This window comes from Urocitellus parryii, chromosome 7 (genome assembly GCF_045843805.1).
Source record: "Urocitellus parryii isolate mUroPar1 chromosome 7, mUroPar1.hap1, whole genome shotgun sequence".
NCBI classification, from domain to species: Eukaryota; Metazoa; Chordata; class Mammalia; order Rodentia; family Sciuridae; genus Urocitellus; species Urocitellus parryii.
Window position 1 is genome coordinate 164,145,895 of NC_135537.1, and position 14,454 is coordinate 164,160,348.

At 40.0% G+C, this 14,454-nt stretch overlaps 1 protein-coding gene across 4 annotated transcripts in view; it reads right to left on the reverse strand.

Annotated features, from left to right (window-relative positions):
• Stat3 (signal transducer and activator of transcription 3) overlaps positions 1-14,454 on the reverse strand; it is a 58,101-nt gene that overhangs the window by 13,333 nt on the left and 30,314 nt on the right. For all 4 annotated transcript variants that reach the window (XM_026386749.2, XM_026386747.2, XM_026386748.2 and 1 more), the window contains exons 2-11: positions 13,168-13,320; positions 11,897-12,041; positions 10,316-10,414; positions 6,349-6,444; positions 6,124-6,205; positions 5,718-5,812; positions 5,418-5,569; positions 4,201-4,359; positions 3,965-4,057; positions 3,099-3,158 (exon numbers count right to left, since the gene is read on the reverse strand). In XM_026386749.2, the coding sequence (XP_026242534.1) occupies positions 3,099-3,158; positions 3,965-4,057; positions 4,201-4,359; positions 5,418-5,569; positions 5,718-5,812; positions 6,124-6,205; positions 6,349-6,444; positions 10,316-10,414; positions 11,897-12,041; positions 13,168-13,295 (1,109 nt within the window). In that variant the 5' untranslated portion in view covers positions 13,296-13,320. The remainder of the gene's footprint in view (positions 1-3,098; positions 3,159-3,964; positions 4,058-4,200; positions 4,360-5,417; positions 5,570-5,717; positions 5,813-6,123; positions 6,206-6,348; positions 6,445-10,315; positions 10,415-11,896; positions 12,042-13,167; positions 13,321-14,454) is intronic.

Genomic DNA, 14,454 nt, shown 5'->3' on the forward strand with positions numbered 1-14,454 from the left:
CCTAGGCTGGTCTTGAACTTGCAATCCTCCTGAGTTGCTGGAATTACAGGTGTGCACCTGTATATGTATGTATGTATGTATATATGTATATAACACACATATATATGTATATATATGTATATGTATGTATGTGTATAGATATGTATATATATTCCTTTTTTGTATTACTATTTTGTTGTATAATTGGCAACCAATAAACTCTGCTGTTTAAAATGTGCAATTTTTTTAGTTATAATTGGGCACAATACCTTTATTTGTTTATTTATTTTTTATGTGGTGCTGAGGATTGAACCCAGCACCTCGCACATGCTAGGTGAGCACTCTACCGCTGAACCACAACCCCAGGCCCTAAAATGTGCAATTTGATCAGGTTAATTTATGGATATATATATATATATATACTATGTCCAACTGTAAAACCATCAGCACAACCATGGAATGTATCAATCACCCTCAAGGTTTTCCTATGACCATTTGTAATCCATTTCCCAGGCCTACACTCTACTCCGCCCTTGGCCAACCATTGTTTTCTGTCACAACAGATCATTTACATTTTTAGAACATATATATTTTTATATCTCTTTTGGGGGGTCTGGTTTCTTTCTACTCAGCCTAATTGAGATTTATTCATGTGTTACAGCTATCAATCAAGCTTTGCTTTTTGTTGGTGAGTATATTCTGTGGATACAGTACAAATCATTTATTCATTCACCTGCTAATAGACACTTGTGTATATTTGCTTTCATTTTTCTTGGGTTAGGAATGAAAGGACTGCATCATATGGCAGACGCAGGTTTCACTTTTTAGGAAACTGCCAAAAGTTCTTCCAAAGGGGTTGTGCCATTTCCCCATTACATATTTATTTACCTATATTCTCAAGATACCCTTATTAAATTCTAAATATGCTAGAATCTATTCATACAGACTGTTAAAAGTAAAATTTGAACCAGGTGCATGCCTGTAATCCCAGTGGCTCTGAAGGCTGAGGCAGGAGGACTGCAAGTTCAAAGCCAGCCTCAACAATAGTGAGGTGCTAAGCAACTCAGTAAGACCTTGTCTCTAAATAAATACAAAATAGAGATGGGGATGTGGCTCAATGGTCAAGTGCCCCTGAGTTTAATCCTCAGTAAAATATAAAATTTAAACTTCCCAATTGAATCCTTAATATCAAAATCCCCCAAAACCACCTGCTGAATAATCCATCTTCTCTTCACTAAGGTGAAATTTCATTTTTAAACATACTAATTCCCATATAAACTAGAGGTCTATTTCTAGATTTCAGGTTTTGTTTCAATGATCAATCAACTTATTTCTGTCCTAGTTAACACACTAAATTAGTAACTGGAACTTTGTGTCACATTTTAATATCTAGGAGGGCAGCTTCTCATACCACTCCCTCTCCCAGGTGTTTTTAATTAAAAAAAAAATTTAAGGTGGATATGGTGGCTCATGTCTGTAATCCCAGAGACAGGAGGCTGAGGCAGCAGGATTACAAGTTAGAGTCCAATCTCAGCAACTTAGCAAGGCCCTATCTCAAAATAAAAAAATAAAAAGGGCTTAAAAAAAATAGAATAGTGGTTGCCAGAAACTAAAGGGAAGGGGAAATGAGGGGAAGTTGTTCAATTGGTATGGAGTTTCAGTTTTGCAAGATGAAAAAGCTCTAAAGACCTATTGCACAACAATGTGAAATACTTAACAAAGCTGAATTGTATACTTAGACATGATTATTATGGTAAACTTTACAATAAGTATTATATTTAATACTAATTATAAATCTTTTTATTTAAAAAATAAATTGCTATCTTTTTCATAAATAAATTTGTTTACTTTTTCAGCTACAGTAAGAAGATAAAGAAATCTTTTTCAGCTAAGATAATAGAAAAACACATTATGGATTTTCAAGAACCCTATTCATATTTTGGTTGTTCCTATATTAACTAGGAAGAATCAACAACTATATAGTAAAATCAGGAATATGACTTTTCTCACTTTTTAAAAAAAAATTAGAGTATTATAGTTATACATATAGTTGGGTTTATCTCATTACTTTTTTTAAATGTTTATTTTTTAGTTTTTTAGGTGAAGACAATATCTTTATTTATTTATTTATTTATTTGTGGTTCTGAAGATTGAACCCAGTGCCTCACACATGCCAGGTGAGCACGCTACCACTTGAGCCACATCCCAAGCCCCTATCTCATCACTTTTGAAACCATCATTTCCTCACTAAAATTTCAGCTTTCTTCAAATAGATCATAAATATTTCTGTTAATTTATCATAATATATTTTTAACTTCTGTTGTTTATTGTGATATCATGTTTCTATTAAAAAGCTAAAATAAGGTTAGTTATTCATTATTGCATATTTATTATACCTACACCTTTGTCAATTTCCTTGATTTCATTAATAATTACTTTCCAGTTTATTCTCATGAAATTTCCTGATAATTATATTACCTAATAAAAACAAGTATACATTTTTTTCTAATCTCTTCAAAGGATAAGTATATTTTAGATTTTGAAAATACTGTCATTATATGATATTTTTTTTGGTGGAGAGGTTGCTAGAAATTGAGCCCAGAGCCTTTTACATTCTAGGGAAGCACTCTGCCACTGAAGTATATCCCAAGGCCCAGGAACATTTTTTTAAATCCATTCTTTTCATATACTATCCATTTGGCATATATGTATAAATTACATTTATAAATAAATACTAAATAAAGAAAAAGAGGGACTGATGGTCACAGCAGCTATCCCAACTCAAGTATAAACCACCAGCATTGTTCTGGCATGAAAATAATATACTACAAGGCTTCTGGAAACATTTGTTCACAAAACAAAGATTTCTGAACAGAGATAGATATAGTTTGATGGTAGAGACTTTCAAAGTTCTCACTTCTCTGTTCCTCATTTGAAGAAAAAAAAAAAAGGACCAGGGCTGGGCTCAGTAGCAGAGTGCTTGCTTAGCTTGTGTGAGGCCCTGGGTTCTATCCTTAGTACTTCATAAAAAAAATAAACAAATAAAATAAAGGCATGTTGTCCACCTACAATGACAATTTTTTTTTTCTAAAAAAGGAACTATGTTTAGGAATACTTACTTGTCAATGCACACTTTAATCTTAAGCTGATAATTCAACTCAGGGAATTTGACCAGCAACCTATTAAAAAAAAATAAATAATTATTTTTTTAAAAAAGTCAGTATGCTCCCCCACCTCAAACCTCCAGTTTAGATAATGTAAAGTTCATAATTCCTCATTTCTAAGAGGTAAAGAAGTCATAATCCCAAATCCATCCTCCAGGCCATCTTTGATCTTTAGCTGAACATTACCCACTTTGGCCAAAAGGTATAGATAAAAAGCCTAAGAACTAAGGACTTGGTCAAAGTTATAGAAGTTTCACAAAAGGATAATAAAAAACATTTAGTGAAAAATATCACAGGAACATGCTCTGTAGCTGGTATTATTTTTATTAAACTTATAACTCAATACCAAGCTGAAGGTGATTCATATCTGTGATCCCAGTGACTCAGGAGGCTGAAGCAGGAGGATCACAAATTCAAGGCCAGCCTAGGCAACTTAGTGAGATCCTTTCTTAAAATAAAAAATAAAAAAGGGCTGAGGATGTAATTTACTGGAGAATGCCCCTGGGTTCAATCCCAAGTACTACACACACACACACACACACACACACACACACACACACCATGCTGGCAAATTTCATACCCACAACATCACCGCCTGTGAGGCCTGAAAAAAACAACCCTGAAAGCAGGTGCAGTGCTGGTGCCTACAGTTCCAGCTACCCAGGCCAAGGTGGGAGAACCACTTGACTCCAGGATGTGGAGACCAGCCCAGGCAATACGGTGAGAGCCCATGTCAGGACAAAACAAAACAAAACACCAACTCTGACTCTAAAGGTATCCTTCAACAAAACTTCCACCCAAGCAGAAATGCCATGGCCTACCTGACTTTAGTGGTGAACTGGACACCAGTCTTGATGACTAGCGGCCGGTCAGGATGCATGGGCATGCAGGGCTGCCGCTCAACCACAAAGGCACTGAAAGAGAAAAGGTCAGCTTGTCACATACTACTGTGGTAACAAGTCTTTTTTCTGATCCTCTGAAGTCAGTTAATCTCTCACCTCAGGACATTTTTTGGGGGGCGAGGGGATGAGAGAAGGTGACAAAGATTTTAAGTTACCTTTTCATTAAGTTTCTGAACAGCTCCACGATTCTCTCCTCCAGCATTGGCCGGTGCTGTACAATGGGGTCCCCTTTGTAGGAAACCTTTTGCTGCAACTCCTCCAGTTTCTTGATTTGCTGGCGGGTCTGAAGTTGGGATTCTGCTAATGAGGTGATCCTGCCAGTAAAATAGGAAAGTTTCCAGTTAACTGGTAAATAGACACAGGTGGGAATGGAAAGAGAAAGGGAGGGGCATACCATAGGTATAAATACCACTAAGAAAGCCCCTCAAATAACAAAGGGGAATTTTCTTCTATTGTGATAAAACATACATGGCCTAAAATAGACCATTTTTAACCATTTTAAGAATATAGTTCAGTGACATTAAGAAAAAGGAATTTATTTTGCTTTTTTTAAATAATCCCTTCCTAAAATTTCGAATTTCAAAGATGGGATTGGACATAAAGGAAGAAATGTTAAAACTTGCAGCATTAGGAGACACTGGTGGAGTCATCACTGGAACATGAAAGCATTAGACTCCGATTCGGTGGATATGAACTATAAAGATTGACACTCACTTTAATCATCCTAACTTGGCCATATGTCAAAATGTGAAACTGGGAACTAAAGGAGAATAGACAGCCTAAGAAGACTTGGATTTAAGCCAAGCTTACTCTTGTGCAGGTTTGGACAAGCCTCTTCACCAGGGTAGGTCTGGTGCAGGAAGGAAAGGGGTCGATGTGCATGATTCCCACAAGCCCTTTCAATGTCAACTCTCAACAGATATTATGCTTCAAAATGTTAATAACATGCATAGAGAAAAAAATGAGCAGAGAGCCCTGTGGTGGTGCACACCTGTAATATCTGCAAATCAGGAGGCTGAGGCAGGTAGATCACAACTTTGAGGTCAGCCTCAGCAACTTAGTGAGGCCCTAAATAACACAGAGAAACTGACTCAAAATTTAAAAATTAAGGGGCCAGGGTTGTAGATCAGTGACAGGCATGAGGCACTGGGTTGGATCCCCAGCACCACATAAAAATAACAAATACAAAAATAAAGTTAAATTTTTTTTTTTAAATAAAAAGAACTGGAGAAGTAGCTCAGTGGTAAAGTACTGCTGGGTTTACTTCCTAGTACCAAAAAAGAGATTGTACTAACTTTGTGGGCCTATGGTTATGACCATAATTCAATTCAGTTTCTAAAAGGAAAAGAAAAGTTTCTCTTCCAACTGTTACCAGTTTTCCAGACGATCCAGGCAGATGTTAGGAGGGCCTCCAATGCAAGCAATCTGTTGCCGCCTCTTCCAGTCAGCCAGCTCTTCGTCAGTAAGCGTTTTCTGCACATACTCCATTGCTGACAAAAGCCCCGCCAGTTCACTCACGATGCTCTGGTTGGAAACCAAAACAAAGTCAGAAAACATTTCCCCACACTGTCTCTAACCACATTCTTTAGTCAGTTCCAGAGAAGGAACTTATTAGAAACCAGTTCTGCCACAAGACATGCAAGGCACCAGGGAAGCTGTCCAAGGCGCTTACTCTCCGCATCTGGTCCAGTGCTGTGAGCATCTGCTCCAGCTGCTGCATCTTCTGCCTGGTCACGGACTGGTTGTTTCCATTCAGATCCTGCATGTCTGTAGGCAAAGGAAAGACCCCTTGACCAGAGGGAATACTCTCAGCCTTCAAAATAAGGCTTCGGAGCCAGGTGCAGTGGTGGCCGCCTACAGTCCCAGCTATTCAGGAGACTGAGGTAGGAGGATTGCAAATTCAAGGCCAGACTCAGCAACTTAGCAAGGTCCCATCTCAAAACACAGACAATAAAAGAGGTACCATTAAGCAACAGGAGTCCCTCACCTCCCACCATAAAGTCTAACAGAGTTAAGACAAACAAAGTCTTTAAACTCACTTTCTATGGGAGATTTTAACGTCTCTAATATTCACTTGCCTCCTTGACTCTTGAGGGTTTTATAGTTGAAATCAAAGTCATCCTGGAGATTCTCTACCACTTTCATTTTCTGTTCTAGATCCTGTTTAAAATAAATCAAAAACAAAAGTAAAATTTAAAAAAGGTTTCCTTGGGAAAAAAAATTTCTGAGAAGAATGAAAATGTGCACGCAAGACCCACTCTCGATATCCCCAATCCAAGCTTCTCAGCCAGGACCTACTTTACCTGTACTCGCTTTCGAACATCCTGAAGGTGCTGCTCCAGCATCTGCTGCTTTTCCGTCACCACAGCAGCTGTGGGGTGGCTGGCCTGGCCCCCTTGCTGCCAAATAGTGGGTAAGCACACATATGAACACAGAGAACATGGGGGAAGGAACACCCCCATCTGGCCTCCATCCCTCCCTACTACCCTTCCTTGCTATCCCCTGCCACTAGGAGAGGAGAGGAAACAGAGGCAGCAGAACTGTGGGCAGGGTGCCAAGGAATCCCTCATGTTTTACCTGTGTCACTGGCTTTTTACCAACAGATCATACTATATACCCACTCTGGATTGAACTAGGAGTCCACATGTTGAACTAAGACATGGTCCCTGCCCTCAAACAGTTCATGGGTAAGGATATAAAGAAATTTCAGAACAGGCTGGGGTGTAGCTCAGTGGTAGATTATATGCTTGGCATACTGGATTCAATTTCCAGCACTACAAAAATAAATAAATTCAGAATACCTGATGATAGCAGATGTCAATCTACTGAAACATGGTGTGCAAACATTTCTGTGGAATAAAAGCGCCATCCTGCCCTAAGGATGAAATTCCGTATCAACGGATGTGCTCTCAGGGGAGAAGGAGAGGCTAGTACCTTGAAAAGATCAATTAGTCCATAACATTTTAGGATTTGCTAGGTTTTGTGAAAGAGCAGTAATAAAAGATCTTGGACAGAAAAGACCTTGTAAAAGCCAGAGATCAAGATAGTGTGATAGTGGCCCAAGAACAGAGATGGCAATGAATGGGGCAGATTTGAGAGTCCAGGAAAGATGTTATCTACCCAGGATTTCAAGCTAGAAACCCTTAGGCATCTGATTTCTCCCTGATTTCACACTGACTCATCAACCCTCCTGGTCCATTCCCTGCAATCTCTCAAACCAACCTTGAGTATCAAGGGCTCAGTTCAAGCCCCAACTGCTGTTCTCTTTGCTTCTAAACTCTCTTACTTCCAATCTGTTCTCTACCTTTCTACCAGAAGTCTCCAAAATAGGTCTGAACATGCCAGTTTAAAAACTCCCTCCCTTTCCCATGCCTAGCCAAGCAAAGATAATACAAACTTCTTAGAAATCTTGGGAGGGCAACCCCTGCCCCTAGTTACTCTCCCAGGGGTGGGAATGACTCATTTATTGGTAAGACTGAGAGAAAGACTCTCTCTGTCCAGAGACATGTCAAAGAGCCCACTCCTGGAGCTTCTGCCTGCCTCTCTCACTGTTGCCTGCCTCAGCTTGCTTGGGGCAGGAGCAGGTCCTGGTTCCTAGAGGTCTCCTTCTTTGTATTCAGCAGGTATCAGTCCATGGTCTCTTAAGCTTTGTAACCCCCTTCTCTCCACCCCAAGTTCTAACTCGGGCAACAGGTGTTAGAAAGACCCTGTGATTACCAGTTTAAGCCATGCTTTCCAGTCTAGTTCTACCAGAAATACAGCTATTTTCATTTGCATTTGGCTCCCATGTCCTAGTTCTCAATTGGTGCTGTCTTAAAGGGAGCAGAACCCAAAACACAAAGATATTGCAAACAATCTGATAACAACTTAACTTGCCCTCTCCATGTCTCAGTGACCCCTAACCACCCATTCTTCTCTGTGTACAGTGTGCTCCCACACTTCACCTCCTGCACACACTGTCCACTCAGCCTGGTGTGCACCTCTGCCCAAGTACCCGTGAACTTGTTCACCTTCACTTTCAATTCAAAGGTTCACTCTCCTGTGAAATCCTCTACAACTTCCTTGGACAAAATGACTCACATCCTCTTCTGTGTTTTTCTCACCTTGAGTATTTGTGCATAATCTAACTAGCTTCAGAGCCCCTAAGGAGCAGGGATTACTTTTTTTTTTTTTTTTTTTTTTTTTGGTACCAGGGACTGAACCCAGGGACACTTAACTAGTGAGCCATATCCCCAGCCCTTTTTAAAAATTTTTGAGATGGGGGTATCACAAGCTGCTTAGGGCCTTGGTAAGTGGCTGAGGTTGGCTTTGAACTTGCGATCCTGCCTCATCCTCTGGAGTTGCTAGTATTAGAGGCATGCACCACTGCACCCAGCAAATTGTATCTTCTATTTCTTTTTTTTTTTTTATAGAGCACAATTATTTTATTTTATTTTTTTTAGTTGCAGATGGGTACCATATCTTTATTTTTATTTATTTATTTTTATGTGGTGCCGAGGATTGAACCCAGTGCCTCACGAGTGTGAGGCAAGTGTTCTACCACTGAGCTACAATCCCAGCTCACTATCTTCTATTTCTTTATGCTTTTACCTATGCTGGGCATTTAAGAACGTGCCACATGATATAAACGGAGAAAAAAAGAGTGAAGCCTGGACTGAGGCCACAAATATCCAACTTATAGCTCTCTATCAGAGACTGTGAATGTTTTCTCTTAGGGCCAGATGATGAATGTTTTTTGCCTTCTGGGCCACATAGTCTCTGCTTCAAATACTCAGTTGTGCTACTGTGGCATGAAAGCAGCCACAAATAATTCATAAATGAATAAATGTGGCTGGGTTCCAAAAAACTTCATTTATAAAAATAAGCCATATGCAGCAGCACTCCCATGCCTACAATCACAGTCACTTGGGAGGCTGAGGTAGGAAGACTACTTGAACCCAGGAGTTGGCACCAGCCCGAGCAACCTGGCAAGACCCTGTGTCTTGGAGATGTGGGGAAGAGGCTAGATTTGGGCCTTTGACAGTTTTCAGACCCTGGGTCCTACAGGACTAAGAATATTCTTTTGCTTTCCTACCTCCCACGATAAAGTTAGAGCCTCTACTCAAATTGACTTAAACCAAAATGTTTTTTTTTTTTTTTAATCTTGGGGAACAGGATGAAGACATGAAGGTTCTCATAATACATAATACACACAGTCAAGTGCCTCTTAGCCTCTCAGGTTGCAGGTATGGAACAGTGAGTGTTATCAGTGTTAGCTTCTCTTTCACTCACATCTGAGTATAATAGTTTTCTGTGAAAGTTCTTTAGTGGGTTCCCGTTTCTCACAGTAGTGGTGATATTGGTGATGTTGATTAATAGCAGCAGCAAAAGGCAGTTAACACTTATTTCACACTTCTGTGCCCGATACTATTCCAAGCATTTTACATGTATGAAGTAATTTAATTCTATGATGTAGGCACGCTGTCGTTCTCTTTAGAGGAAGAGTGAGTAAGTAGTTTTCTTAAGATGCACAGTAAGTGGTAAAGCAGTAGGATTCAAACTCAGGGAGTCTGGCCTTTGAGATGAACTGCTCTTCCAAAGCCCAGTTACTAGGTGTGACTAATTAAAAACACTTTCATGTGGTCCCTGAGTCACTTAGGTCCCCTCACCCAGCCAGATACTGAACTTGCTACCCTGCTCCCAAGAACATACGTGTTTATGTTTCCATCTCTGAACACAATCTTCTTTGAGCCCAGTGCTCTCTCATCATCTGTCAGAGTTAGTTTTAAGGCTCAGCTCAAACACAGCCTCCTCTTTCTGTGATGCTTTCCCCACAGTCTAGGTTGACTTAGATGATCTTTCTTTTATCACCTTAATAAATTGTTCTATTAAAAAAAAAAAAAAAAAAGCCTGGAAGGGTGGCCCAGCCACTCAGGAGGCTGAGGCAGGAGGATCATAAGTTTGAGGCTAGTCTCAGCAACTTCGCAAAGACCTAAGCACATTAGTGAGACCCCGTTTCAAAATATATTATATAAAAAAGGCTGGGGATGTGGCTCAGTGGTTAAGCACCCCGGGGTTCAAATCCCAATACAAAAAAATAAAAAATATATCATGGTGTTGGCTTTTTTGGCAGGATGGGTGGTATAACGCTTTTAATGTATTTTTCAGTGTATTTTTATGGCTACTCTATTTTAAATGTTTTTCCTTTGTTCCGAAATAGTTAATATTGCTTGTGCAATTGTTTGATTTTCTGTTTCTCCCAATCTGATGCTGTTTCTTCCTGGGTCTCACCTGGGCTGCAGTGGCTGCAGTCTGGAGGAGGCGGGACTCTTCCCACAGGCACCTGGCCACTATTCGAGCGATCTCCATTGGCTTCTCAAGATACCTACTCTGTATGTAGGAGACAAAGACAATGAAAAGCTGCAGCAGACTTTGGAGATGTGGACTGAATTTTGTTAACTTACAACTAATTTCTATATAAACTGAGGAAAGCCTTATATGTACTACGTGAAACAACAGCTGAAGGCCTCAAAGCCTGGCAGAAATCAGTGGGGAAGATGGGAAAAGAGAAGAAGACAGGTGGTTACAATGATAACAGCATATGAGCCTGGGTCTTTGGACAGTATGTTACCCTGGTCTTACAGGGAGGTACCTGATTTTGTCTAGGAGTATTAACTTTTCTGGCCAAACTTTTTTTTTTTTTTGTACTAGGGACTGAACCCAGGAGCACTTTACCACCCAGCAAATCTCTAGCCCTTATTTTTTTTATTTTGAGACAGGGTCTTGCTAAATTGCTGAGGCTGGCCTCAAACTTGCAATCCTTTACCTCCGAGCTGCTAGGATTACAGGAGTGTGCCATCATGACCAGCCAATTTCTAGTCAAACTTTTTTTTTTTTTTTTGGTACTATGGTTTGAACTCAGGAGCACTCAATCACTGAGCCATATCTCCAACCCTATTTTGTATTTTTTTATTTGGAGACAGGGTCTCACTGACTTGCATTTGCTAAGGCTGGCTTTGAACTCATGATCCTCCTGTCTCAACCTCCCGAGCTGCTAGGATTACAGGTGTGCGCCACAGAACCTGGCTCTGATCAAACTTTTAACAATTAAAATAAGAATCGCTGGGCACCGTGGCACATGCCTGCACCCCCAGCTGCTGGGGTGTCTGAGATGGGAGGATCGAGAGTTCAAAGCCAGCCTCAGCAACAATGAGGTGCTAAGCAACTCAGTGAGAGCCTATCTCTAAACAAAATACAAAATAGGGCTGGAGGTGTGGCTCAATGGTCAAGTGCCCCTGAGTTCAATCCCTGGTACCCCAAAAAAGTAAATAAATAAAAGTAAGAGTTTCCTAGTGGGGGCTGGGGTGGTGGCTCAGTGGTAGAGAGCTTGCCTAGCATGTGTGAGGCACTGGGTTCGATTCTCATCACTGCATATAAACAAATAAAGTAAAGGTCCACTGACAACTTTTAAAAAAAATTGTCTGGTGCAGTGGCATATATCATATAATTTCAATGACTCAGGCAGCTGAGACAGGAGGATATCAAGTTGGAGGCCAGCTTGGGCAATCTAGTGAGACCTTTAGCAACTTTGCAAGACCCTGTCTCAAACCTCTTGTGAGGGATACGTGTTACTAGCCTGCTAACATAACATGATTAACATTACAACAATCACTTTATTACTTCAACTGTGACATAAGAAGTCAATTTCTGGTAATGATGCTTAAGGGTGAGCATGCAGAAAATTGAGAAAGGGATAATTCTTTCTCCTTTGATAGGCTCTCATTTTTTAACCAAATAAGGAAAGAAGTTCTTCCAGGAAAGAAGCTAACACCCTACTCTGCGGATCCACCGTCTCCTGTACATTTTTCGCACCTGAAGGAACTGCTTGATTCTTCGAAGATTGTGCTGATAGAGAACATTGGACTCTTGTAGGAAGCGGCTGTATTGCTGGTCAATCTCACCCAAGAGATTATGAAACACCAATGTGGCATGAGATTCTTTGCTGGCAGCATATGCCCTAAGAAACACAATAAGAATAATTCTGAAACCTACGCACGCGCGCACACACACACACACACACACACATACACACTTAGAAATCACCATGAGGAGAGATTAAAAAAGGTAAACCTGATGCTATAACCCTGTTATCATTTTCCATTTTCCTTGCTCAGCAACAACATAATTATTAACAATTATTCCACATATTATTGCCCCTCTCATAGTATATATATAATATTTGAGCAGATTGGACAGATATATGGTTTTGCTTTAAATTCTCATCAACTCTGTGGTCAGATGATTAGTACAAATAAGCACTTATTAGTATAATAAACAATGGCCTATCTCCAGCATCTCTGAATCACATCTTGGCCCCTCACCAAATCAGTTATGTATTCTGAAAAAAATAGGTCATATTAATAGAGGCCTGAGTTAAATCAAAATTAATAGATGGACCTAAACATGTTAAAGAAAATAGTTGTTATTATCTCCTATATGAATGGAATCTATTTCTCTTACCCAGTGTCTCTTTCCTATAATCATATGTGTTGACTCAAATTTCTTTTTTTTTTGAGAGAGAGAAATTTTTTTTTAATATTTATTTTTTAGTTTTCGGCGGACACAACATCTCTATTTGTATGTGGTGCTGAGGATCAAACCCAGGCTGCACGCATGCCAGGCGAGCGCGCTACCGCTTGAGCCACATCCCCAGCCCTCAAATTTCTATCTGTAATGGAATTCTCAAAATATTTCTACTACATCACTGGAGTATAGGAATACTTTTGGATCTCAAGTAAATAAGATCCAAATGAACCTTCAACACATCTATCACCAAGCAGTCTGAGTTTTGGGTTTTTTTTTAATATCTATTTTTTAGTTTTAGGTTGATACAATATCTTTATTCTATTTTTATGTGGTAGCTGAGGATCAAACCCAGTGCCTCATGCAGGCTAGGCAAGCGCACTACTACTTGAGTCGCATCACCAGCCCTTTTTTGTATTTTATTTAGAGACAGGGTCCCACTGAGTTGCTTAGCGCCTTGCTAAATTGTTGAGTCTGTTTTTGAACTTGTGATCCTCCTGCCTCAGCCTCCTGAGCTGCTGGGATTCTAGGCATGCACCACCACACCCAGCAGGATTTACCAGTCTTGACTCTCGATCCACGGTGCAAGAAACTGCCGGAGCTCCATTGGGAAGCTGTCGCTGTACAGCTGATGAAGCTGCTCCAGGTACCGTGTGTCTAGCTGCTGCAGCTGATTCCACTGGGCCATCCTGCTGAAATCAGGGGGGTCCCAACTGTAAACAAAGTGTTCATATGGTCACCACAAGCCCCAGTGGACGTAAATAATCTGAAAATACCCCATCTACCCAACACAGATATCAGGTCTATGACTGGGGATAAAAGACGCATTGGGAAGAATCCTACATATTTTTCCCAGTTTAGAACATTAGAACAGTAGATACATATTCACAATCTTTGTCTCTGGAACATCAGAATGTGTGTGTGTTTGTGTGTGTGTGTGTGTGTGTGTGTGTGTGTGTGTGTGTGTGTGTGTTACTAGGGATTTAATCCAGGGGTGCTCCACCTCTGAGCTACATCCCCAGTCCTGTTTTTTATTTTATTTTGAAACAAGTTCTGACCAAGTTCTGACCAATTTGTTGAGGCTGGCCTCAAACTTGTGATTCTCCTGCCTCAGCTTCCTGAGTAGCTGAGATTATAGGTATGTACCACCAACATAGCTTTTTTTCAGAAGATAACAAGTAGACATGATGCCAAGTTTTAGAATCCATTATCTACTAGAAATATGTGTAGTTGAAAAATCACTTAAGTACAAGATTTCTATTTCCTCATTTATAATATGAAGATCACATTTCCTACCCCTCAGGACCAATGAGATAATATTTCTAAAGTTCCCAGCTCCATGCACAGCACACAACAGATATTTAGCAAATGTCATTTTCTTTATTTCCCCACAACACTTCTTTTAGGTGAAGTGTAAAATATACCCAGTGTACTAAAATACAGGATGTGGATGTTCAACAAAGACCAAGAGGGGCAGAGGCTAGGGCTCAATGGTAGAGCACTTGCCTGGCACGTGTGAGGAACTGGGTTCAATCCTCAGCACCACATAAAAATATATGAATAAAATAAAGGCATGCTCTCATCTACAATTAGAAAATTAAAAAAAAAATAAAAAGGACCAAGAGCTAATTCCAAGTCTACACATTTAAGAGGATAAATGGCCAAGTGCCCTGGGATTCTCCCACTCAATAAAAAGTAATTTTGATTTTTTTTTTTTTTTTAGTTTCTAAGTCTGGGATGAGGAAGAAAGGGAGCTAAATACCAGGTATACAAGTCATTCCCGGTTTCACCAATATGCCAGTAAAATGCTCAGGTGTGAGAAACCAATCCAGCTAATCACTTTCAGT